The sequence below is a fragment of the Salmo trutta genome, unplaced genomic scaffold (assembly GCF_901001165.1).
Source record: "Salmo trutta unplaced genomic scaffold, fSalTru1.1, whole genome shotgun sequence".
Classification (NCBI taxonomy): Eukaryota; Metazoa; Chordata; class Actinopteri; order Salmoniformes; family Salmonidae; genus Salmo; species Salmo trutta.
Genome location: NW_021823073.1, coordinates 2,699,487 through 2,724,506, shown reverse-complemented (window position 1 = coordinate 2,724,506; position 25,020 = coordinate 2,699,487). Strand labels below are relative to the sequence as shown.

Below are 25,020 nucleotides of genomic sequence, written 5' to 3'. Positions count from 1 at the left end.
CAAATCTCTGAGTGACTTGTATGAATGTTTACTGTACTGCCTAGGCTACTCCACCCCGACATGAATACATTTCTCTTGAGGTCACTCAACTTTGGCAATGGCCTACTTTACTAGGACCTCTGGGTTAAACTCAGTCAACACCCTCAGACTGCTGTGCCTTAACAACACTCCAGTCTAGACACTTACCAACAGGACTCTGGCTGGCCTGAACATATTCCCATCAGGAGATGGATTTGACTCTTAAACTATGATGATTCTCTATAGCAGTGTTGAATTCTCTTAATGTATTCTGTTTGCAGGTTGAAAGATTACATGAATTGAGGTGGTAGGTCTAATTAGGGCTGGGCGGTGTACCGTTTTTTTGCGATATACTGGTATTGATGCATGAACCGGTTTGGGTTTTTACTTTACCTTCTACAACGGTATTTGAATGTTTGGTTTGATAAATGTGATACGCAGTGTGTAACGTCCATTTTTATAGTTCGCTACTTGAGTCATCTCTCCCCATGCGGCTTCCCACACAGACCGAGCCCTGCCTCCAGGTCCGTTCACTCAAGGACCACGTTAAGTCTGCATGGTCTATGCAACACATGCAACAATGTTGATGACAACGATGCAGTTGTCACTTTGCTTCTTAATGTAAATCCCCTAGCGTTCTATAACAACACTATTAGCTTGTGTTTCTTACATCTGACAACCGCTAGTTTGTCTTTTCTTGTTAGCCGCTAATGCTAATCGCTAGCTAATACATGTACTAGTAAGAGCAAACGTAATTAGCTTTTCAGCCTGATAATACCAGTGATGGTGTAGACCTAAATCAGCATGTTTGTGCAACATTATCTTCTAAATTAGATGTAAATGCAAAGCAAGAATATGTTAGCTACTTCATGTAACTAAAAAAGAACATTCAATGTAGCCAAAGATTATAGGGTCCCCTAGGAAACACCTATCAACACTTTAGTTCCTACACTGTCTCAATAACTCCTCCCTGGCATTTTCATTCATTGTCATGTCAAACAACACTGTATTTTATAGTGCCCACTATTATATAACTAGAATATACATTATATTTCCATGATTCCAACAGTTAACCCAAGTGTTATGCTCTAAATGCAAGTCAAATTGCAACATTTGGTTAAAAGTAAGGCCCAGATTGCTTGCCCATATCGTGTAGCCCTACTTGGCAGTGTGGAAATGATCTCAAATGCAGAAATTGATGAAAATGACTTTTTGGGGGTTTAAGTTGAATTGAACAGTATAAAACAATCAGAATGGAGAAAGACTCATTGAAATCACTTAGTATCTCTGTGTTGCCACCCTAGAATCACTCCCTACTCAGAAAGCACATTTAGAGCTTTTATTTAAATAAAGGTGAAATAAAAAAATAAAATAAAAAATTATGAAAAATCATTTAATACTGTGCTATAATATTTTGCCCATATGGCCCAGCCCTAGGTGTAACTGAATGAATTCTGGTGGTAGGTCTACTGCTAGAATGAGAATCAGGTCTACTGCAGGGTTTAACTGTTGTCGTACAGAGAAGAGCGCAAAAGACCAGTTTTATATTTTACATGAAACCTTTATTACTCAGTAACCATCACCTGTCCAGCTAGCTCTGTCAATACCATGTGACTGACCATACCAAACATTGGTTGATTAAAAAAGGTCAACAGGAAACTGTCACTCACTTCTCTTCATGGACGCCATTGGACGGTGCCGTTTAGAATGAAGAATAAGACAATTCATGGAATTCAATTGTGAAATAACAGTTCTGAGGATGAGAAAATGAAACCATTTTTCCTTCTCCCAGGTACAGTGCCAATGTAGTCTAATGTACTGCCCTTACAGGTGGCAAACTGAGACGGAAGAGGAAGCGAGGCGTCCCACTCCCTCACTTTATGGTTTATATACAGTCAAGGAACTAAGTAGACCAGACACAGCTGCTATCGCATTGGTGTCTACGGGAGAGCCACCCCTTAATTAGAACGTAAACAGCCTGAGTAAGACATCTTCGTTCATCCACCTTCTTTGACATAAGTATGGGTATAGAAGAGGGTTGGCTGTATGCCTCCAATCCATATTGCCATGATCCCATATTATTATGTGTCTGGGCTGGATTTAACTGCATTAACCCTGAAGGACATCTATATATCTGTCTGTCTGTCTGTCTACTGGACGGGAACATGAGGTAAGACCCAGGGACTGTACACCCCATGACATAATACAGGCATAGTATTATCCACTGTAGTAGCTTCAGCCAATCAGCAGGAGTTACGCCACAGTGAACCTTCCCCCCGTCACCTGAACACAGGCAGAGCTGACACTTAGACTCCTCCCACTCAGCGCATGTCAACCCTTTGAGGTCACAGAATCCCACCATTTATAAAGGTGCTGAGTGTTGAAGCTAGATGGAGTTGCTCTACTCTGTATGAGCAGTTAGACTGGAGGGAAGAGAGCTGGGGCTCTGATATTGTTAACACAGAATCCCACCATTTATAAAGGTGCTGAGTGTTGAAGCTAGATGGAGTTGCTCTACTCTGTATGAGCAGTTAGACTGGAGGGAAGAGAGCTGGGGCTCTGATATTGTTAACCGGTTAGTGTTTCACTACCATCTCTATAACCTCACATTCAAACTGATTCTGCTACGTTTCAATGGTGTGCTCAGCATTCAGTCTGGTTTAACCAGGCTACTGTCTCCCAGACCCACTTCAGTGTTAGTCCATAATGCAGTTACAGCAGCAGACCTGCTTTGTGTGGAAGTAGTGCAGAGGGTGGTACAATTTAGCACAGTTTGTAACAGTAATCTCTGGTTTAAATAAAGTCATTATTATAATACAAAAAGCTTTGTTAAATAACATTAAAATGTGGCACTTAATTCATTGGTCGTATGGCGAATACAGCCATTAGCCATGACCATAGTAACTCTCCATCACCTCGGTCCTCATGCTATTCATGGCCACCATGGTGACGGCTACCAGAAAGTAGAGGCATGTAGTACAGTCATCGCCCATGGTGACAGTTGCTAGGCAGAGGCAGGAAGTGTTGCTAAGTCGAGGCAGGAATTACCGTCAGCCTGGTAGAGGAGTGACGATCATCCTACAGCAGATCAGCACGTTATATCAGACCAACCTGTAGTCTCCATCCCTCCCTGGCTTGACCCCAGATGGTGGGGATCACCAGTCTCTACTATGGCTCCTAGTTAGAGCAGCCAGGCTAGGCGGCTAGCTAGCTACACCCTCCCTACCTCTTCAGTAAACCACACACTGATTAAGATGCATGTTAGATTAGAGAGACATTATATTATTATTATATCGTTGCAAAACAGTCTTTCTTTAGTGTCGTCGTCATTCAGTTTAGCAGGAAATCCGGGCTGGGGTAGCCGAAGAGGCTGAAGTCTCCTTGGTACCGGCCGTAAAGCCGCCTGACGTCCCGCTTGCTGATGCCTGAGAAGTAGCGCTCCACCTTGGTCCGGTTGTAACGGGTGATCCCTGGGGGGATGGTGGGGTATGATACCAGACGCTCTATCCCAGCAGCTTTCAGGATGTAGGGGGCATCGCGTTCTAGAGTTTCATGGTGCCCCACGACGCTGTACGTGATGTCACAGGGGGCGCAGAGTTCCGCGTACGTCACCCAGTGGATAACATGCTCCCCGAACTGACGGTCCATGCGGCGGCGCCCGGGCTCATCGCCCAGGTAACGGATGAAGTCCTCGAAGCGCAGGCCCGTAGGCGCCTTGTTGTTGTCGTTGTCACGGTGACTCTTGCGGTACTTGCGGATGATGGCAGGAGCGATGTCGTGCTTGTACCAGGGCTCGAAGCGCGGGTTCTTCACAAACTTGTCCTTGAAGGCGGAGATGAGACGCTCGAACGGGTCTCTGACGATGAAGAACTTGAAGTACGTGGCTAACCTGGCGAGATAAAACAAAAAGCACAGTGTGAGTCCCATAGAATCAGAACACCACAATGGATACAGGGCAGGGCCAAACAAGTCAGTAAAGATGTTTAGCAAAACTAGCCGTCCTTCCTTGACGGAAGCACAGCTCTATAACATTTGAGTCATTCAGCAGACGCTCTTATCCAGACCGACTTACAATTAGTGCATTAACCATCTTATTACCATCAGGGGCGGCAGGTAGCCTAGTGGTTAGAGCCTAGTGGTTAGAGCCTAGTGGTTAGAGCCTAGTGGTTAGAGCGTTGGACTAGTTACCGAGAGGTTGCAAGATTGAATCCCTGAGCTGACAAGGTATAAATCTGTCGTTCTGCCCCTGAACAAGGCAGTTAACCCACTGTTCCTAGACCGTCATTGAAAATATGAATTTGTTCTTAACTGACTTGCCTAGTTAAATAAAGGTTACAAAAAAATAATAATAATTACTTTAACCAATCTAACTAATTCAGATCTGTGATTACTTCAAGGAAGGAAGGTAGGATGCATTTCTGAAGTATTGGAGCAGGGCCTTAACCTCTTAGTGATTTCTTTCTCCGTCAGAGAGGAGAGGCGGGGCAGTCCGTTCTTCTCATGGTCATGAACCAGGTTCTCTGGGATCTCCTCCACAGTGGAGAACTCTCCTGAGGGGCAAAAGGACAGAGAAGAACACTAGCTTTTTAGTCCTTCACTGGGATCGAGGCTACTACATCACTACAATTTACAGACAGATAAGCTTACATTTTGAGTCAACTTTTGCTCATCATCATCACTCACTCACTGACACTCCGTCACTGTCTTCCTTCCTCTCTCACTCACTCCCTCCCACACTGACTCTCTCCCTACCGTCCTCTCTCACTCACCATTGAGAACAATGAGGACCTTCTTCCATTGAGTGTTGCCCACTTTGGGGGTCTGGCAGAAGAGGATCTTGTGCTTGTCGCACACAAAGATGCGGTCCAAGACAAACTTGTTGATTGAGGTGTGAGTGAGGTTCCTTAGGGAGTCGTTCTTACACACGGCTGACAGCAGCTCCAGACGCCTCGTCTCCACAGTGTTCCAGTCTGTTGGGTTGGCCATGGAGGAGGGGCCTAGTGAGGACTGACACACACACACACACACACACACTTCAAGTAACTGATGATTCTGTTTCAAGGGCACACACACACACAAGTGTTCCAGTCTGTTGGGTTGGCCATGGAGGAGGGGCCTAGTGAGGACTGACACACACACACTTCAAGTAACTGATGATTCTGTTTCAAGGGCACACACACACACATTTGAAGTAACTGATGATTCTGTTTCAAGGGCACACACACACACACACAAAACACCTACCAGATCTGATGACTTGGGAGCTCTTCTGTCTGATTTCTGAGCTGGAAGTGATTTGATGGTCTTAACTCCTGGTTGAGTCCAACTCTGCATCTCAGTCTTCTCCCCATAGTCTGAAACACAAAACACTAAGAGATCACAAGACAATTCCAAGGAGGAGACTAGACATTTACATCTAACAGCATAGCTGTTATGTAACTATAGCTCCAACTCCAGCTGAACAATCACTGAAAGGTATAGATATCTAGTATTGATGAGAAGAAAAACTAAAACCAGGTTTCAGTCTGATAACTTACCATCCGTGGCTCTGGCGTTAAAATTGATAAACTTGTTGGCAAACACGAGGATGAGCAACACCCAGCCGCAAGCCCCGACGAGCAGCCAGTGGTGCCGCATCGTTATTTGCATCACCCGTGGGCCATCGAAGTAGCGACGGTACCTGCAGAAACAGCTGTTTAGCAATAGCAGCTAGTCTTTCTCGCCAGACTCAGCACAGATGAAAGGGGGAAACCTTACCATAATATTTGGACTGAAGGCTAGTTAACGTTAGCTAGTTGTCATAATCTTTGGACTCAGACGGGCGCTCCACCGGGACAGTGAGGAGAGACTAGTTACTTAGCAGGCTACCTAGCTAGCTTAGCATCCATAGGCTACCATTTCAGCAGGCTGTAAAACTACATTACCATTTATGCCAATCACCAACTAACTATAGGCGTGGTCAAAACAACTGTCCCTACTGAAAGCCAGGGCGAGATCAACTTCAGCTAACGTTAGCTTGTTGCTGTTTGCTAGCTAGCCATAATTCTGACCATTCCGAATAGTGTAGCAGGCGAGGCCTGCTCCTGAGTACGTTTGACTTGATCAGAAAACGATCTGATAGCTAGTGTCCCATTGTACAACCCAAATGTGATGTCTTACCTGCTGTGTAATTGTAACTAATGCAATAGTAACGTTTATTGTGATGTTCGCGTACCTGTCCCGTTATTCTTCATGTTGTTGATGCAATAACACAGACCGATTTCGCCCCCTAGCGTTCAAATGTTTACACCGCACAACAAGACGACCCGAGAACTAGCTATGCAATTGGCCAGTGATATTAAATACGCCTGTATTTTTTTTTATAAACTCTACACAAAAAGTTGTGCATATGCTCACTGCAAATACAAGATGAGCTTAGCCTATGGGCTGCCATCATACATGGCTTCATATGACACACAATGCAACACTGACTACTCGCCCCAGTCATATCATGCTGCTGGTCATGTGTGTTTGGACATTCAGATGCCAGTGGGAATAAGTATCAGGGACAGAGGTATCAGTGTTGCACAACATACACATCCATACACACATATCAGGATAAGACTTACCGTGTGAAATACTTATTTTATTAAATACATACAATTCCTCAGTTACATGGCCAGCATCATGGGTATTATTGGCATTGTTTGCATAAATGACATTGCTGCTGTTGCTCTTGGTCTTCTTGGGGAGCAGCTGGGCTTGGATGTTTAGAAGAACAGCTCATCCTTCTTTACAGCCCGTTGGATGTGCCAGGGAGGTTAAATCAAATCAAATTGTATTGGTCACGTACACATATTTAGCAGATGTTATTGTGGGTGTAGTGAAATGATTGTGTTCTTAGCTCCAACAGTGTAGTAATATCTAACAATTCACAACAACACACACACATCTACAAGTAAAAGAATGGAATTAAGAAATATATAAATATTAGGACAAGCAATGTCAGTGGCATTGACTATAATACAGTATATACATATAAAATGAGTAAAGCAGTATGTAAACATTATTAAAGTGACCTCTGATTCCATGCAGGATTGAGTAACTGGGTGGTAGCCGGCTAGTGACAGTGACTAAGATCAGGGTAGAGTACTGGGTGGTAGCCGGCTAGTGACAGTGACTAAGATCAGGGTAGAGTACTGGGTGGTAGCCGGCTAGTGACTAAGATCAGGGTAGAGTACTGGGTGGTAGCCGGCTAGTGACAGTAACTAAGATCAGGGTAGAGTACTGGGTGGTAGCCGGCTAGTGACAGTGACTAAGATCAGGGTAGAGTACTGGGTGGTAGCCGGCTAGTGACAGTAACTAAGATCAGGGTAGAGTACTGGGTGGTAGCCGGCTAGTGACGGTGACTAAGATCAGGGTAGAGTACTGGGTGGTAGCCGGCTAGTGACAGTGACTAAGATCAGGGTAGAGTACTGGGTGGTAGCCGGCTAGTGACGGTAACTAAGATCAGGGTAGAGTACTGGGTGGTAGCCGGCTAGTGACGGTAACTAAGATCAGGGTAGAGTACTGGGTGGTAGCCGGCTAGTGACGGTAACTAAGATCAGGGTAGAGTACTGGGTGGTAGCCGGCTAGTGACGGTAACTAAGATCAGGGTAGAGTACTGGGTGGTAGCCGGCTAGTGACGGTAACTAAGATCAGGGTAGAGTACTGGGTGGTAGCCGGCTAGTGACGGTAACTAAGATCAGGGTAGAGTACTGGGTGGTAGCCAGCTAGTGACAGTGACTAAGATCAGAGTAGAGTACTGGGTGGAGGGCATCTAGTGATGCTGTTTAACAGTCTAATGGCCTTGAGATAGAAGCTGTTTTTCAGTCTCTCGCCTTCTGGATTATAGCAGGGTGAACAGGCAGTGGCTCGGGTGGTTGATGTCCTTGATGATCTTTATGGCCTTCCTGTGACATTGGGTGCTGTAGGTGTCCTGGAGGGCAGACCGCAACACCCTCTGTGGCAGCCAGCTGGAGAAATTGAGTGTACATTTCATTAAAAAAATCTCCCCATGTTGCATCAGAATAGCCCATATAACTGTTGTGGCAGAGACGAGATGAGGAGTGTCTGAAATTTGCACTCAAAATGCAAAACTCTCCAGCTGGCTATAGGCACTGGGATCAGGATTCAAGAGAATTAGCATTTTTGGAAATGATGGGTAAACCCTCAAGAGACTATATTGGTTAACACAGATGACTGGTCAATAGATAGGGTTTCAATCACATCTAATATTTATTATATATAGTGCTTATCATCACAATGACAATCTCAAAGAACCTAACAAATAAATATATCATGGTTCTGGCAGTTCTTGGACAACGGTCTTCCAGAGGATAAGGCGTTTGAGGAAGTTGAACAAGGCAGTAGCTTGAGTCAATAGAAAAGGGAGACGTGTGAGGTGTGTGCGTTTATAATGTCATGAATACAGTTACATTTAGGCACCCAACCTCATTCAGACATGCAAGTCACAGACCCGCTTCAAGTAGGCCTGTATTCATAACAGTTCATCTACTTGGTAGTGCAGGGATCATCAACTAGATTCAGCCTCAGGACGATTTCTTTGGGGAGTGGGGATGGTCGGGGGGCTGGAACATAATTACAAATCATTTGTAGAGTGCAAATTGACTGCAAGAAGCCAAAACAGATGTTTGACTAAAGCAATCATTTCAAACCTTGCTTACATTTCTACACGATCACATATCTCTCTATTATGCATGGGAATACTTGGGAACAGATGTGAAATTAAAATCACTAAGAGCTGACTTCCTGGTGTTTTTACAATCTTATGTTCAACTTTCCACCCAACAAAAATTAGATTTTATCTCAGGAAACTGGGGGGGCAAATAAAACCCGCGGGCCAAATTCAGCACGCGGGCCGCAAGTTGGGGAACCCTGTTGTAGTGTATAATAAAGACATCAGACAAAACTCATTTTATACATTTATTCTACAAGCGTTGAAGACAGATCTAATTCTCATCAACATTGACTGTCTGTAGACCTGTTGACAAAGGAAAGAAAAAGGTTTTAGCAACAGAGCGTGACAATAATAAACCTCTGTCTTCATCATCCTAGGACAGAAAAGATGATAAAACTAAATCTTTCATATTGGTGTATTTGCTATTAGAAAAATCAAGAACAAAACAGGGATATACAGTAATTGAGACTATCGTTGACATTTCAGCACAAGTCCGAATAAATTATACTGTAGCAAACCTATGAAGGCACATTTGGTATTGAGTACGCCTCACCTTTGTATGTTGTGACAGGGACATACGTGACAAGTGTGTACAGTTTGTTTGGGGAGTCTTCATCCTCATTGCGCTTCCTGGACAATCGTACCCTCATCCTGTATGGCACATTCCTGTAAATAACATAGGTGAACGTTAGTCTCATCCTGTTTGGCACGTTCCTGTACATAACACAAGTGAACGTTAGTCTCATCCTGTATGGCACGTTCCTGTACATAACACAAGTGAACGTTAGTCTCATCCTGATTGGCACGTTCCTGTACATAACACAAGTGAACGTTAGTCTCATCCTGTATGGCACGTTCCTGTACATAACACAAGTGAACGTTAGTCTCATCCTGTATGGCACGTTCCTGTACATAACACAAGTGAACGTTAGTCTCATCCTGTATGGCCCGTTCCTGTACATAACACAAGTGAACGTTAGTCTCATCCTGTATGGCACGTTCCTGTACATAACACAAGTGAACGTTAGTCTCATCCTGTATGGCACGTTCCTGTACATAACACAAGTGAACGTTAGTCTCATCCTGTATGGCACGTTCCTGTACATAACACAAGTGAACGTTAGTCTCATCCTGTATGGCACGTTCCTGTACATAACACAAGTGAACGTTAGTCTCATCCTGTATGGCACGTTCCTGTACATAACACAAGTGAACGTTAGTCTCATCCTGTATGGCACGTTCCTGTACATAACACAAGTGAACGTTAGTCTCATCCTGTATGGCACGTTCCTGTACATAACACAAGTGAACGTTAGTCTCATCCTGTATGGCACGTTCCTGTACATAACACAAGTGAACGTTAGTCTCATCCTGTATGGCACGTTCCTGTACATAACACAAGTGAACGTTAGTCTCATCCTGTATGGCACGTTCCTGTACATAACACAAGTGAACGTTAGTCTCATCCTGTATGGCACGTTCCTGTACATAACACAAGTGAACGTTAGTCTCATCCTGTATGGCACGTTCCTGTACATAACACAAGTGAACGTTAGTCTCATCCTGTATGGCACGTTCCTGTACATAACACAAGTGAACGTTAGTCTCATCCTGTATGGCACGTTCCTGTACATAACACAAGTGAACATTAGTCTCATCCTGTATGGCACGTTCCTGTACATAACACAAGTGAACGTTAGTCTCATCCTGTATGGCACGTTCCTGTACATAAAACAAGTGAACATTAGTCTCATCCTGTATGGCACGTTCCTGTACATAACACAAATGAACGTAAGTACTAAGCAGAATGAAAACATGCTTGTGCAACAATATTTGTAGTGCTATTTGTGTCAACAACCATAAGTGGTTGTATGGGCTAATAAAGAGCTGTTACCAAACCAATTCCTCAAGCACCCCCAGGTATTCCACCTATTTGATATTTCAACATGTATTTGTTCCTGAGGGAGCACATCTGGGCCATGTTCCGTTGCCAAACGTTCTCGAACGTTGCAGATAGAAATTCCATGAACAGAGCCGATGTGATTCCTTATTCTACATGTCAGAGAGGCATGTTTGATCAATATAGCCTATTTCTATCTGAATGTTTCAAAACGTTTAGTCCTGCTGAAAGTGCCAGATTCAACTAAAGGGCTTAGTGATTGTTTAACCAACTCAATGTGGTTTGGGAAACACAAGTACAGTAATACCTGATTCATATGATAACAGGGGTGTATTCACTAGAAACCAAATGGAAGCAAACAGCAGAAACGGGGAGAAACTTATCTGAATTTGGCCAATAGAAACCCCATGTTTACTGTTGCAAAACATTCTGCTACAGTGTGCACTAATGAATACACCCGATGAATCTTAAAAACAGGCGTCTCATTAGTCCTTACTTGACGCCTTTGGTCCACACAGCCTTGTTCAGGCGGGTGTCGATTCGTACATCAGGAGTCCCCATCTCCTTCATGGCGAACTTGCGGATCTCCTTGAGAGCGCGAGGAGCTCTCCTCTTGAAGCTCCTGTAGAGAGAAGGAACCTTCTGATCAAGACCAGCCACAGCGAACTAACAAAAACTAGCCTACATCTTGAGGGACACCTGCCAATTTAGAGGAACAGCAGATTTGTCAACAGCCATGCTCTGTGGTGTAAATACTCCCATATGTCACACCAGACCATATCCTCTGGTACTGATGAAAAACGACGTGCTTTGAGGAAGCTGAGCCAACATTGACCCGGCTTCTGTTGATGAATTTGTCAATTTGCACCACAGTACTTACACTCCATGGATGCGCTTGTGGATGTTGACGGTGTATTCTCTGGTCACCACCTCATTGATGGCTGAACGCCCCTTCTTCTTCTCTCCCTTCTTGGTAGGCGCCATCTGAAAAGACAAACCGGGACGGTTCAAGTTGAGATTGTCCCATACAAAATAAAACGCCAGACCTGCTAGGCTAACGTTTGCTAGCTAGCCAGGTACACTAACGTCCAAAACAGGAAAACATCCCTGCTCCACCGAAACAAAAATGTCTCATGAAAATGGATAAATGTAACCATTCATTGGACTGCCTGTCGTTAGCTGGCAAAAGTACATGTTATGTCTGGTAGCTAGCATGTTACGGAGCCTGTGGTGTGTACGGTAACTAAAGTTCTAACTGTTTTTGTTAACTAAATGAATGCACAATGCATCCCAAACTCAAACCCGATTGACAATGAGGTACACAACTATGGATTTGGACAATGAAAATATGTGTTTTATGCATAAATACTGCAGGATGGAGTTAGATTGTACGAGGATTATCAATCAGCCAAACTCACTTTGGTGGGGAACTGTTGAAAAGGAAGGACCGGAAAAGTGGATCTTGGTTACCGGAAATAGATCCGGCTGAATGTTGTCCGTAGAAAACAAGTACCTTTTACAATGTTCGTCTTGTTGCCATGGTAACATGACCGCTACACTGTATCGGTATGTGGTTAGCTTTATACATTGAAACATTACTAGTGCAGAAAAGGAAGCCTATTTCATGGATAACGTAGGACCAAAACCTGAACTGGGATAAGCCGTCGAATTTTGCTATTAGTCTCTCAACTGTTAGCTATAACAATATGGCAACGAATTATGTTAGAATTAATCCCCCGGTTGTTGAGTTTACCGACGTAAAAGCAGGGAAGGTTTACAAGACCACTGTCACGGTGACCAACACTGGAATTACCTCGAAAAGAATGAGACTGCTTGAACCCACATCAAAGGTGAAATCCTTTCTGCAGTGCTGCCTGTCAGCTGTCTCTGGGTGTAATACGTTAGTAAAGTTCAGAGCAACTTGTGCTTAGTTTTCATTACGCTTTTGTCCTATTCTAACTTATAAACTCATTTTGATTGATGCAATACATTATTATACACTTTTGTTACTTCCACCCTTCATACTGCCTCTCTTCTTTAATTTTATCAACCCGTTGTCCTACCACTCAAGCTGTTCAAATTCAGGGTGACAAACACAGAAACCCCCATTGCTGCTGGATTGTCCCTGAGTGGCAGTCTAGAGTTCAGGCCTGAGAAAGATGAGGATGTCTGTGACCGTCTGCTCCTTGTCCTGGAAGACAAAGCCATGGAGATCCCCCTCTTAGCGTAAGTAGAGTCATATATACACCTGCTATAACAGAACTCATTCATGTAATAGCTTTCTCGGGTTCCACCAGACATGTGCCTAGGCATTAGCGGGATAATGCAATCTTCAGCTCTCATCCAAGGTTACTTATATTTGGGCTTTCCTGCAGGTTCTCCCCAGCGTGTTCTCTCACCATGGAATCTCTCGTTGATTTCGGCTCTGTGATGGCAAACAGTCAGGTGATCAGCACAGTGGTGGAATTGACCAATCAGGGATCTGCTCCAGGTATTACGCTTTTGCCTCTCCCATTGAACCCACCTCTGTAAACTTGCTTTGATTGATTTTAGTTGACATTTGAAGTAATCTAGTTGATTTTTTTATAGTATTTTTCTTATTGTTATATTAATTGTTTGCTGTTCATGCCCTTGGCCTTGTTGAAGGAGCTTTTCAGGTGCTGTATGATGGAGACCAGTCCATCAGGCTCTCTCCCAGCAGTGGCGTCCTGCAGCCTGGCGCAACCCAGTGGCTGAAGGTGGAACTCTGCACTGACAGACCCACGAGGGTCAGAGAGGAGGCCCAGTAAGGAAACTAGAGACTGTTGAACATCATCTCAAACGCTCCACCTTATTCTGCTTAGTGTTACTTATGGTTCTTTGTTTGTGCATTTTGTGTGTGTTTATTGAGTTCCCTCCTTCCCTTTCTCTCAGGGTGAAGCTGCAGAACAGTAAGGACGTGGTCCTGAAGATCAGGGCTGATGTTTTGGAGCAGAGCCTGGAGCTCCAGGACCTAGAGGGGGAGAGGTTGTCCTGCCTCCGTTTCGGACCCGTCTTCTTTGGGACGTCCCGGGTGGAAAAGGTGGTTCTGGTGAACAATGGACCACAGGCCTGCGACTGGATGGTGGTGCTGCAGGATGATGCTTCAGGGACAGAAGTGGTACGCACACACATGCACCAACGCACACAGAGAGAAAACACAGACACATGTCCCTGGATGGGAGACCAGATGCTGCTGGAAGTGGTGTTGGAGGGCCAGTAGGAGGTACCCTTTCCTCTGGTCTAAAAAAAATGCCCCAACGCCCCACTGCCCTCTTTCGGATGGGACGTTAAAAGGGTGTCCTGACTCTCTGTGGTCACTAAAGATCCCATGGCACTTATCGTACAAGTAGGGGTGTTAACCCCGGTGTCCTGGCTAAATTCCCAATCTGGTCTTCATACCATCATGGTCACCTAATCATCCCCAGTTTACAATTGTCTCATTAAAATAATGTTAAATACATTTTTTGGACATATTTCACACTGAAGTGCAACTAAACTGTGTTTTTAGATCCCTATCGTTAAGCCTGATACACTTTTGTATTGCTGTGTGTGTGTGTGTGTCTGTGTGTTTGTGTGTGTGTCTGTGTGTGTGTGTCTGTGTGTTTGTGTCTGTGTGTGTGTCTGTGTGTGTGTGTCTGTGTGTCTGTCTGTGTGTGTCTGTGTCTGTCTGTGTGTGTCTGTGTGTCTGTCTGTGTCTGTGTGTGTCTGTGTGTGTGTGTGTGTGTGTTTGTGTGTCTGTGTGTGTGTGTGTGTGTGTGTCTGTGTCTGTGTCTGTGTGTGTGTGTGTTTCATCAGGGCTTTGACCTCCAGAGGAGTACAGACGCAGCGCTGCTAGACAGGAGTGTTCGTAACAGGGCCCCCCCTGTGGATCCCTCCACTGTGATCGCCTGTGTGCCCAACGAGGGACGACTGAGACCCTACGACAAAACCACTCTGTGGGTCTGCTTCCGTCCTATCAGCAGAAGGTATACAGCCCTCCTTTGTGTGTGTGTCTATGTGGGGGTATAAATGTGTATAAAGATATTATAACAGGCAGTATATAATGGTTGTTCTGTTCTTCAGAAGGAGCAGGGAGGAGCAGAAGACCAGTGGGGCCTCAGCAACAGCCAGTAAACAAGACTACTCACTCTTCCTCAAGTTTCAGACTTTGGGAAGTAAAGATGGCTTCAACCACCAGCAGCACTCCACTGTACTTCCCCACAATGGTACAGCAAGCCTCAATCTGTTCCTTACCAATAGCAGGAACAATATGCTGCAATACAATAATGTATATTACATCATTAGTAAAAACAACAATTGAAGCCATTCTCTGGTGAGGGATACTGACTGACATGTGTACAACAGCTATCACAGAAATGTTGTGCTTGATCTGGGACTGTCTTGTCCTTGACCCCTGACCTCTAAGCCCTGACCTCTACCCCCAGGTTACTGTGTGGAGCTGGCGGTGACTGGCTCAGCCCTCCCTGTCTCCCTGGTGCCCAGCCCCGGCCACAGCTTCAACTTCCAGCAGTGCCTGATGGGAGAGCGTGTGGACGTCCTGTGTGTGCTCCACAACCTCTCCCCTCTACTCCCTGTCACCTTCAAGTTCCGAAAGATGGCCAACTTCATCAGTGACCCTCCTAGTGGGACCATCTCCCCAGGGCAAAGCCAGGTAGACAGATGGTCAACTTCATCAGTGACCCTCCTAGTGGGACCATCTCCCCAGGGTAGAGCCAGGTAGACAGATGGTCAACTTCATCAGTGACCCTTCTAGTGGGACCATCTCCCCAGGGTAGAGCCAGGTAGACAGATGGTCAACTTCATCAGTGACCCTCCTAGTGGGACCATCTCCCCAGGGTAGAGCCAGGTAGACAGATGGTCAACTTCATCAGTGACCCTCCTAGTGGGACCATCTCCCCAGGGCAGAGCCAGGTAGACAGATGGCCAACTTCATCAGTGACCCTCCTAGTGGAACCATCTCCCCAGGGCAGAGCCAGGTAGACAGATGGTCAACTTCATCAGTGACCCTCCTAGTGGAACCATCTCCCCAGGGTAGAGCCAGGTAGACAGCCCTGGTCCAAGCTCAGATGGCTCATTATTTTGGCCAGAGGAAAGTAGTCCACTATACAGAGTGGCTGGGCCCTAAAGTTGTACATTATATAGGAAATAAGGAGCCATTTTGGAGACAACCCCAGTCTCCTCCCAGCATCCTCTCTGACAGAACAGACAGAGAGGATGAATTATCAATATCCTCGATATCCTCCCTGAGTCTGAAAGAAAGCTGATCAGAATCATTGATCTGTGTTTTTGTCCAGGACGTGGTGCTGTCCTTCACCCCCCACCAGATGGGGACGTTCAAGGTGAAACAGGTGCTGGAGGTGCTGGGTCAGGTGGTACACCTGGGGCCCTCCTCCATCAAGCTCCGCCTCCGCAGCTTCCACACCGTCACCCTGCACCTGTCAGCCGTTTGCCGGGCGCAGACCGCATGCGCGACACCCAAACTCAATCCTGGTGAGACCCAACACCACCCCCTGCACACAGCCGGCACACTGAACCCCTCACTGCCCTGTCCACTGATCTCCTTCCTATACTGTATAGTTCACACTGAACCCCTCACTGCCCTGTCCACTGATCTCCTTCCTATACTGTATAGTTCACACTGAACCCCTCGCTGCCCTGTCCACTGATCTCCTTCCTATACTGTATAGTTCACACTGAACCCCTCACTGCCCTGTCCACTGATCTCCTTCCTATACTGTATAGTTCACACTGAACCCCTCACTGCCCTGTCCACTGATCTCCTTCCTATACTGTATAGTTCACACTGAACCCCTCACTGCCCTGTCCACTGATCTCCTTCCTATACTGTATAGTTCACACTGAACCCCTCACTGCCCTGTCCACTGATCTCCTTCCTATACTGTATAGTTCACACTGAACCCCTCACTGCCCTGTCCACTGATCTCCTTCCTATACTGTATAGTTCACACTGAACCCCTCACTGCCCTGTCCACTGATCTCCTTCCTATACTGTATAGTTCACACTGAACCCCTCACTGCCCTGTCCACTGATCTCCTTCCTATACTGTATAGTTCACACTGAACCCCTCTCTGCCCTGTCCACTGATCTCCTTCCTATACTGTATAGTTCACACTGAACCCCTCGCTGCCCTGTCCACTGATCTCCTTCCTATACTGTATAGTTCACACTGAACCCCTCACTGCCCTGTCCACTGATCTCCTTCCTATACTGTATAGTTCACACTGAACCCCTCACTGCCCTGTCCACTGATCTCCTTCCTATACTGTATAGTTCACACTGAACCCCTCACTGCCCTGTCCACTGATCTCCTTCCTATACTGTATAGTTCACACTGAACCCCTCACTGCCCTGTCCACTGATCTCCTTCCTATACTGTATAGTTCACACTGAACCCCTCTCTGCCCTGTCCACTGATCTCCTTCCTATACTGTATAGTTCACACTGAACCCCTCACTGCCCTGTCCACTGATCTCCTTCCTATACTGTATAGTTCACACTGAACCCCTCACTGCCCTGTCCACTGATCTCCTTCCTATACTGTATAGTTCACACTGAACCCCTCGCTGCCCTGTCCACTGATCTCCTTCCTATACTGTATAGTTCACACTGAACCCCTCGCTGCCCTGTCCACTGATCTCCTTCCTATACTGTATAGTTCACACTGAACCCCTCGCTGCCCTGTCCACTGATCTCCTTCCTATACTGTATAGTTCACACTGAACCCCTCACTGCCCTGTCCACTGATCACCTTCCTATACTGTATAGTTCACACTGAACCCCTCGCTGCCCTGTCCACTGATCTCCTTCCTATACTGTATAGTTCACACTGAACCCCTCTCTGCCCTGTCCACTGATCTCCTTCCTATACTGTATAGTTCACACTGAACCCCTCGCTGCCCTGTCCACTGATCTCCTTCCTATACTGTATAGTTCACACTGAACCCCTCGCTGCCCTGTCCACTGATCTCCTTCCTATACTGTATAGTTCACACTGAACCCCTCACTGCCCTGTCCACTGATCTCCTTCCTATACTGTATAGTTCACACTGAACCCCTCACTGCCCTGTCCACTGATCTCCTTCCTATACTGTATAGTTCACACTGAACCCCTCACTGCCCTGTCCACTGATCTCCTTCCTATACTGTATAGTTCACACTGAACCCCTCGCTGCCCTGTCCACTGATCTCCTTCCTATACTGTATAGTTCACACTGAACCCCTCACTGCCCTGTCCACTGATCTCCTTCCTATACTGTATAGTTCACACTGAACCCCTCACTGCCCTGTCCACTGATCTCCTTCCTATACTGTATAGTTCACACTGAACCCCTCACTGCCCCGTCCACTGATCTCCTTCCTATACTGTATAGTTCTTCAAAGTATTGTCTGGCATTCTATCTTCAACCTGTTTTTGGACCCACCCATTCATTGTTTTGTCTGTGATGTATCAGGAATCACCCCGGCTGTGACCAATGAGACAGGCCAGTATGCCCGGGTGCCCTCCAGTGAGCTGGGCAGGTGTGTGGGATTGGTGCGGGCAGCTGTCCTCAGCACGGCCAAGACCCGGCTCCACAGCCACGGTCAGAGCCAGAGCCACCGTAGGAACCAGAGTCTAGACGGTAGCCAGCGAGAGCTACTGGCCTTCCCCAACGACAGGGCCTGCAGCATCCGCCCTGCCTCTCCAGACACCACCTACAGGTCATCTGAGTTATACTGGCAGTTACAGAGTATCTGCCATGGCACCCTGTGACCTATTCCAGAGACGTGTCAGTACTACTAATAGTAATGATGGTAATAGTATCAGTACTACTAATAGTAATGATAGAAATAGTATCAGTACTACTAATAGTAATGATGGAAATAGTATCAGTACTACTAATAGTAATGATGGAAATAGTATCAGTACTACTAATAGTAATGATGGAAATAGTATCAGTACTACTAATAGTAATGATGGAAATAGTATCAGTACTACTAATGGAAATAGTGTCAGTACTACTAATGGAAATAGTATCAGTACTACTAATAGTAATGATGGAAATAGTATCAGTACTACTAATAGTAATGATGGAAATAGTATCAGTACTACTAATAGTAATGATGGAAATAGTATCAGTACTACTAATGGAAATAGTATCAGTACTACTAATGGAAATAGTATCAGTACTACTAGTAGTAATGATGGAAATGGTATCAGTACTACTAATAGTAATGATGGAAATAGTATCAGTACTACTAATAGTAATGATGGAAATGGTATCAGTACTACTAATAGTAATGATGGTAATAGTATCAGTTCTACTAATAGTAATGATGGTAATAGTATCAGTACTACAAATAGTAGTGATGGAAATGGTATCAGTACTACTAATAGTAATGATGGTAATAGTATCAGTACTACTAATAGTAATGATGGAAATAGTATCAGTGCTACTAATAGTAATGATGGAAATAGTATCAGTGCTACTAATAGTAATGATGGAAATAGTATCAGTACTACTAATAGTAATGATGGTAATAGTATCTGTACTACTAATAGTAATGATGGTAACAGTATCAGTACTACTAATAGTAATGATAGAAATAGTATCAGTACTACTAATAATATTGATGGAAATAGTATCAGTACTACTAATAGTAATGATGGAAATGGTATCAGTACTACTAATAGTAATGATGGAAATAGTATCAGTGCTACTAATAGTAATGATGGAAATAGTATCAGTACTACTAATAGTAATGATGGAAATGGTATCAGTACTACTAATAGTAATGATGGAAATAGTATCAGTACTACTAATAGTAATGATGGAAATAGTATCAGTACTACTAATAGTAATGATGGAAATGGTATCAGTACTACTAATAGTAATGATGGAAATAGTATCAGTACTACTAATAGTAATGATGGAAATGGTATCAGTACTACTAATAGTAATGATGGAAATAGTATCAGTACTACTAATAGTAATGATGGAAATAGTATCAGTACTACTAATAGTAATGATGGAAATGGTATCAGTACTACTAATAGTAATGATGGAAATAGTATCAGTACTACTAATAGTAATGATGGAAATGGTATCAGTACTACTAATAGTAATGATGGAAATAGTATCAGTGCTACTAATAGTAATGATGGAAATAGTATCAGTGCTACTAATAGTAATGATGGTAATAGTATCAGTACTACTAATAGTAATGATGGAAATAGTATCAGTGCTACTAATAGTAATGATGGAAATAGTATCAGTACTACTAATAGTAATGATGGAAATAGTATCAGTACTACTAATAGTAATGATGGAAATAGTATCAGTACTACTAATAGTAATGATGGAAATAGTATCAGTACAGTCAGGTTTGCAGGGACCTACTGGAACTCCAGATCAGATCAAATCAAATTGTATTGGTCACATACACATGGTTAGCAGATGTTAATGTGAGTGTAGCGAAATGCTTGTGCTTCTAGTTCCGACAGTGCAGTAATATCTAACAATTCCACAACAACTACCTAATACACACAAATCTAAGTAAAGGGATGGACTAAGAATATGTACATATAAATATATGGATGAGCGATGACCGAGTGTCATAGGCAAGATGCAATAGATGGTATAAGATACAGTATATACATATGAGATGAGTAATGCAAGATATGTAAACATTATTAAAGTGGCATTATTAAAGTGACCAGATGTCTGGGCAGTCAGCGCAGTTGGTTTACAATTTGCATCCGTGTTCCTGTAAAGCGCTATGTTCTGTAAAGTCCAATGTAGCCCCTATGTTCTCTAAAGACCTATGTAGCCCCTATGTTCTCTAAAGTCCTATGTAGCCCCTATGTTCTCTAAAGACCTATGTAGCCCCTATGTTCTGTAAAGTCCTATGTAGCCCCTATGTTCTCTAAAGACCTATCTAGCCCCTATGTTCTCTAAAGTCCTATGTAGCCCCTATGTTCTCTAAAGACCTATGTAGCCCCTATGTTCTGTAAAGTCCTATGTAGCCCCTATGTTCTCTAAAGTCTTATGTAGCCCCTATGTTCTTTAAAGTCCTATGTAGCCCCTATGTTCTGTAAAGTCCTATGTAGCCCCTATGTTCTGCCTATGAACTCTTATAAACTGATTATATCCTCTCTCCCTCCACCCAGGACCATCTTCACGGGGGTGGAGCGTTACCGCTACGTGGACCCTGACTTTTCCTTCACGGAGGAGGAGAAGCAGCAGAGACAGAAACACAGAGATCACTACCTAGCCTTCATCAGGAGCCTGCGAAAGACACGCTTGCAGAAAACCACTGCGAGGTAGACAGAGTGGGATGTGTGTTCTGTATGTTGTAGTCTTGGCACCCACAACCAAAGAGCTACCCAGTAAGCAAAATGACACTGAAAAGACTTGACATTACACGCATTTCAGGTGCTGAAAATGCGTCATCAAATCAAATCAAATTGTATTTGTCACATGCGCCGAATACAACAGGTGTAGACCTTACAGTGAAATGCTTACTTACAAGCCCTTAACCAACAATGCAGTTTTAAGAAAATACCCCCCCAAAAAAGAGATAAGAATAACAAATAATTAAAGAGCAGCAGTAAATAACAATAGCGGGGCTATATACAAGGGGTAGTGGTACAGAGTCAATGTGTGGGGGCACCCGTGTCGAGGTAACTGAGGTAATATGTACATGTAGGTAGAGTTATTAAAGTGCCTATGCATAGATAATAACAGAGAGTAGCAGCAGCGTAGAAGAGGGAGGGGGGTGATGCAACCCGTCAGGATGCTGTCAATGGTGCAGCTGTAAACCCTTTTGAGAATCTGAGGACCATGCCAAATCTTTTCAGTCTCCTGAGGGGGGAATAGGTTTTGTCGTGCCCTCTTCACGACTGTCTTGGTGTGCTTGACCATGTTAGTTTGTTGGTGATGTGGACGCCAAGGAACTTGAAGCTCTCAACCTGCTCCACTACAGCCCCATCGATGAGAATGGGGGCGTGCTTGGTCCTTCTTTTCCTGTAGTCCACAATCATCTCCTTTGTCTTGATCACGTTGAGGGAGAGGTTGTTGTCCTAGCACCACACGGTCAGGTCTCTGACCTCCTCCCTATAGGCTGTCTCATCATTGTCGGTGATCAGGCCTACCACTGTTGTGTAAATCAGCAAACTTAATGATGGTGTTGGAGTTGTGCCTGGCCGTGCAGTCATGAGAGAACAGGGAGTACAGGAGGGGACTGAGCACGCACCCCTGAGGGGCCCCCATGTTGATGATCAGCATGGCGGATGTGTTATTACCTACCCTTACCACCTGGGGGCGGCCGGTCAGGAAATCCAGGATCCAGTTGCAGAGGGAGGTGTTTAGTCCAAGGGTCCTTAGCTTAGTGATGCGCTTTGAGGGCACTATGGTGTTGAACGCTGAGCTGTAGTCAATGAATAGCATTCTCACATAGGTGTTCCTTTTGTCCAGGTGGGAAAGGGCAGTGTGGAGTGCAATAGAGATTGCATCATCTGTGGATCTGTTGGGGCGGTATGCAAATTGGAGTGGGTCTAGGGTTTCTGGGATGATGGTGTTGATGTGAGCCATGACCAGTCTTTCAAAGCATTTCAAGTCGGATGTCGAAGAAACGTCTTATTTTCAGACGTTGAAAATGCGTATTTTCTGGCTGTTGAAAATTCGTAATTTACAGACTTTGAAAATACGTGCATGTATTTTTCAGTCATTGATTCTATGGACAATTTTCTGCACGCACTGTACATTATCAATGAGGTAAGCGTGACTATATATCACAATAACATAAGAATGAGGAGCCAACTGTAGATTGTAATATATTATTGCTCTCATCAGTCACATTCACTTCTGTTAGATTTTTCAAAAGCTTTAAAACTGGCAGCAACGGTGTTGAAAATAATCCAACATACAGAATGAACCAACAGACCACTTCAACTACAATAACATTCTCAGTAACGGTTACACATTTTTTTTTTAATTTTCCTGCTATGACTGTGATATGTTGTTCTTTATCTACCTTAATTGAATGCACTGACTGCCAGTCGCTCTGGGTAAGAGCGTCTGCTGAATGACCAAAATGTAAATGTTGAAAGCAAACACTTGCAAATCATGCTGGGTATTATTCGAATGAGATCCGCCCCCCAAACAAGTACAAATTTGCTCAGTGCGGACCAGAACCAAATCTGAACGAATCATAGACGTCTAGGCTGTTTCACACGTTTGAAAATCACATTACAGTACAGTACAGTACAGTAGAGTATGGTATGGTACGGTACAAGACTGTTGAGTTTTACTCAGTAAAGTACTATAGAGTACAGTTTAGTTGAGTAGAATAGAGTACATGTACTGTACTGTATTGTGCTCTACTGTACTGTACTGTGCTCTACTTTACTGTACTGTACTGTACTGTGCTCTACTGTACTGTACTGTGCTCTACTTTACTGTACTGTACTGTACTGTGCTCCTGAGTGGTGCAGGGGTCTAAGGCACTGCATCTCAGAGTTAGAGGCGTCACTACAGACCCTGGTTCAATTTCAGGCTGTATCACAACCGGTCGTGATTGGGAGTCCCATAGGGCGGCGCACAGTTGGCCCAGAGTCGTTTGCGTTTAGGTTTGGCCGGGGTAGGCCGTCATTGTAAATAAGAATTTGTTCTTAACTGACTTGCCTAGTTAAATAAAGGTTAAAATAAATAGAATACTGTGATGTCCAATATCTATGATTGGTTCAGATTTGATCCAGTCTGGACTGGACCAAATCTGAATCAGTCATAGACTTGTTTTTTGGGGTCAAATCAAGGCTGGACTGGACCAAATCTGAACCAAATATAGATGTCTCTGGAATGGTTCAAATTTTGTCCAGACCGGATCAAAAATCTAAATCAGTGGGATGTTGAAATCAAGGCCGGTCCAGACCGCACCACAAAAAATACCTGAAAAAGACAGCCGTACCAAAAAATCTAAAGTCCAAAAGACGTCGCCTGACGGTAAATGCTTAGTGGGTTCAACATTTTAAGCAAGAACGAAACTGTAAACTGAAACTGACAAATCCATCCCTCCCCCCTTTCCAAAGCTCGGTCCTAGCCACTCCCCTTCTAAAAAGTCTACCTATGAGGGGACCTGATTAATCTGGCACTCTACTCTTCTCTTTTGATAAAAAGGATTTATCTGCCTTCCCAATGAAAACTAGTTTGAAAGTTCAAACATATACTGTATTTGCTGAAAAATAGATGTTTCTTAACGATGCATCATGCTGACTTGTTGATAATTTGACCGGGCGATGCAGATTACTGTTCCATTTGAGCAGAGCGCGCCTCCCTCACCCGCTTCGCCCAGTCACGTGACGGGCCATACCCCAGTGCAACCTGGCCAGCTTAATCAAATCCCCTCAATATGTGCTGTAGGCTGACAACAAGGCGGTATCTGACGATGTTTTCCATGTATGCTCAGGCTGCATGGCGAGGTGGAGGACGACATAGACATTGGGCTCCGGCCTGCCGCAGGACTCCTCACCCCCCAGCTCTCTCTGAGGGACCTGGAGTCCAATCACAGCCAGGAGGGGCGGAGCATCGACCAGGGACATAATCAGCTATTGACCACCTGTATGCTGACTGCCATGGAGACCAGGTCCAGATTCAGACAGGTATGGCAGGTAAAGCAGGGTGTTTAAAGTCTCTGGTAAACCATTTTGCATGGGTCCTCTAAAGTCTACAGTTACCTGTTTTAGCCTATGCAATCCCCCCACTTTATCATTCTATATCTGGTGTTTCCTGCCTGACTGTATGGAATTCCTCTGTCTTTATCATTCTATATCTGGTGTTTCCTGCCTGACTGCATGGAATTCCTCTGTCTTTATCATTCTATATCTGGTGTTTCCTGCCTGACTGCATGGAATTCCTCTGTCTTTATCATTCTATATCTGGTGTTTCCTGCCTGACTGTATGGAATTCCTCTGTCTCTATCATTCTATATCTGGTGTTTCCTGCCTGACTGTATGGAATTCCTCTGTCTTTATCATTCTATATCTGGTGTTTCCTGCCTGACTGTATGGAATTCCTCTGTCTCTATCATTCTATATCTGGTGTTTCCTGCCTGACTGTATGGAATTCCTCTGTCTTTATCATTCTATATCTGGTGTTTCCTGACTGACTGTATGGAATTCCTCTGACACTTTGACCCTCTGTTGTCCAGGTGACAGAGGGCATCAATGCACTACCCTCCACCAACCAGGAAGTGGCAGACTGCAGCCGCACCCTAACAGTTCAGCAGCTCCACCAAGTAGTCATAGGTGAGAAGCGCATGCAGTCATTGTTGTCCCTACCATGGCTGATGAAGAGAATATTCACA

General features: G+C 44.5%; 3 protein-coding genes across 5 annotated transcripts in view; 1 reads left to right on the top strand and 2 right to left on the bottom strand.

Moving 5' to 3' along the window:
• Positions 1-1,558: 1,558 nt before the first annotated feature.
• On the bottom strand, positions 1,559-6,309 carry LOC115188740 (carbohydrate sulfotransferase 10-like). 3 transcript variants are annotated; one of them, XM_029747547.1, is made up of 6 exons: positions 6,233-6,309; positions 5,556-5,698; positions 5,263-5,372; positions 4,788-5,025; positions 4,463-4,568; positions 1,559-3,907 (listed from the first exon to the last, which is right to left on the bottom strand). In XM_029747547.1, exons 2-6 carry the CDS (start codon positions 5,665-5,667, stop codon positions 3,349-3,351), a joined length of 1,125 nt encoding a protein of 374 aa, XP_029603407.1. In that variant the 5' UTR covers positions 5,668-5,698; positions 6,233-6,309; the 3' UTR covers positions 1,559-3,348. The 3 variants fall into 3 exon arrangements, with proteins under 3 accessions (XP_029603407.1, XP_029603409.1, XP_029603408.1); XM_029747549.1 differs by lacking the exon at positions 6,233-6,309 and adding an exon at positions 6,178-6,200; XM_029747548.1 differs by lacking the exon at positions 6,233-6,309 and adding an exon at positions 5,776-6,148.
• Positions 6,310-8,968: 2,659 nt separating this feature from the next.
• Positions 8,969-12,141, bottom strand: LOC115188696 (60S ribosomal protein L31). Its single transcript, XM_029747421.1, has 5 exons — positions 12,056-12,141; positions 11,518-11,621; positions 11,134-11,259; positions 9,291-9,403; positions 8,969-9,040 (listed from the first exon to the last, which is right to left on the bottom strand). Exons 2-5 carry the CDS (start codon positions 11,619-11,621, stop codon positions 9,009-9,011), a joined length of 375 nt encoding a protein of 124 aa, XP_029603281.1. The 5' UTR covers positions 12,056-12,141; the 3' UTR covers positions 8,969-9,008.
• Positions 12,142-12,201: 60 nt separating this feature from the next.
• The window catches only part of LOC115188708 (cilia- and flagella-associated protein 47-like), an 81,970-nt gene continuing 69,151 nt past the window's right edge, over positions 12,202-25,020 (top strand). Inside the window, exons 1-14 of the mRNA XM_029747435.1 lie at positions 12,202-12,487; positions 12,709-12,863; positions 13,013-13,128; positions 13,284-13,422; positions 13,551-13,776; positions 14,454-14,623; positions 14,721-14,863; positions 15,083-15,375; positions 15,477-15,569; positions 15,953-16,148; positions 18,132-18,378; positions 20,828-20,980; positions 24,124-24,316; positions 24,865-24,961. Coding sequence (XP_029603295.1) covers positions 12,344-12,487; positions 12,709-12,863; positions 13,013-13,128; positions 13,284-13,422; positions 13,551-13,776; positions 14,454-14,623; positions 14,721-14,863; positions 15,083-15,375; positions 15,477-15,569; positions 15,953-16,148; positions 18,132-18,378; positions 20,828-20,980; positions 24,124-24,316; positions 24,865-24,961 — 2,365 coding nt within the window. The 5' untranslated portion in view covers positions 12,202-12,343. The remainder of the gene's footprint in view (positions 12,488-12,708; positions 12,864-13,012; positions 13,129-13,283; positions 13,423-13,550; positions 13,777-14,453; positions 14,624-14,720; positions 14,864-15,082; positions 15,376-15,476; positions 15,570-15,952; positions 16,149-18,131; positions 18,379-20,827; positions 20,981-24,123; positions 24,317-24,864; positions 24,962-25,020) is intronic.

Excerpts from the sequence above, each read along its gene's own strand:
- LOC115188740 (XM_029747547.1), bottom strand. The coding sequence starts at position 5,667 with ATGCAAATAACGATGCGGCACCACTGGCTGCTCGTCGGGGCTTGCGGC. Across the intron at positions 5,026-5,262 it reads CTCCCAAGTCATCAGATCTG|TCCTCACTAGGCCCCTCCTC; the intron begins GTAGGTGTTTTG and ends TGTGTGTGTCAG. Across the intron at positions 4,569-4,787 it reads GGTCCTCATTGTTCTCAATG|GAGAGTTCTCCACTGTGGAG; the intron begins GTGAGTGAGAGA and ends TTTGCCCCTCAG.
- LOC115188696 (XM_029747421.1), bottom strand. The coding sequence starts at position 11,621 with ATGGCGCCTACCAAGAAGGGAGAGAAGAAGAAGGGGCGTTCAGCCATC. Across the intron at positions 11,260-11,517 it reads CACAAGCGCATCCATGGAGT|GAGCTTCAAGAGGAGAGCTC; the intron begins GTAAGTACTGTG and ends TTCTCTCTACAG. Across the intron at positions 9,041-9,290 it reads CCCTGTCACAACATACAAAG|GTCTACAGACAGTCAATGTT; the intron begins GTGAGGCGTACT and ends CTTTGTCAACAG.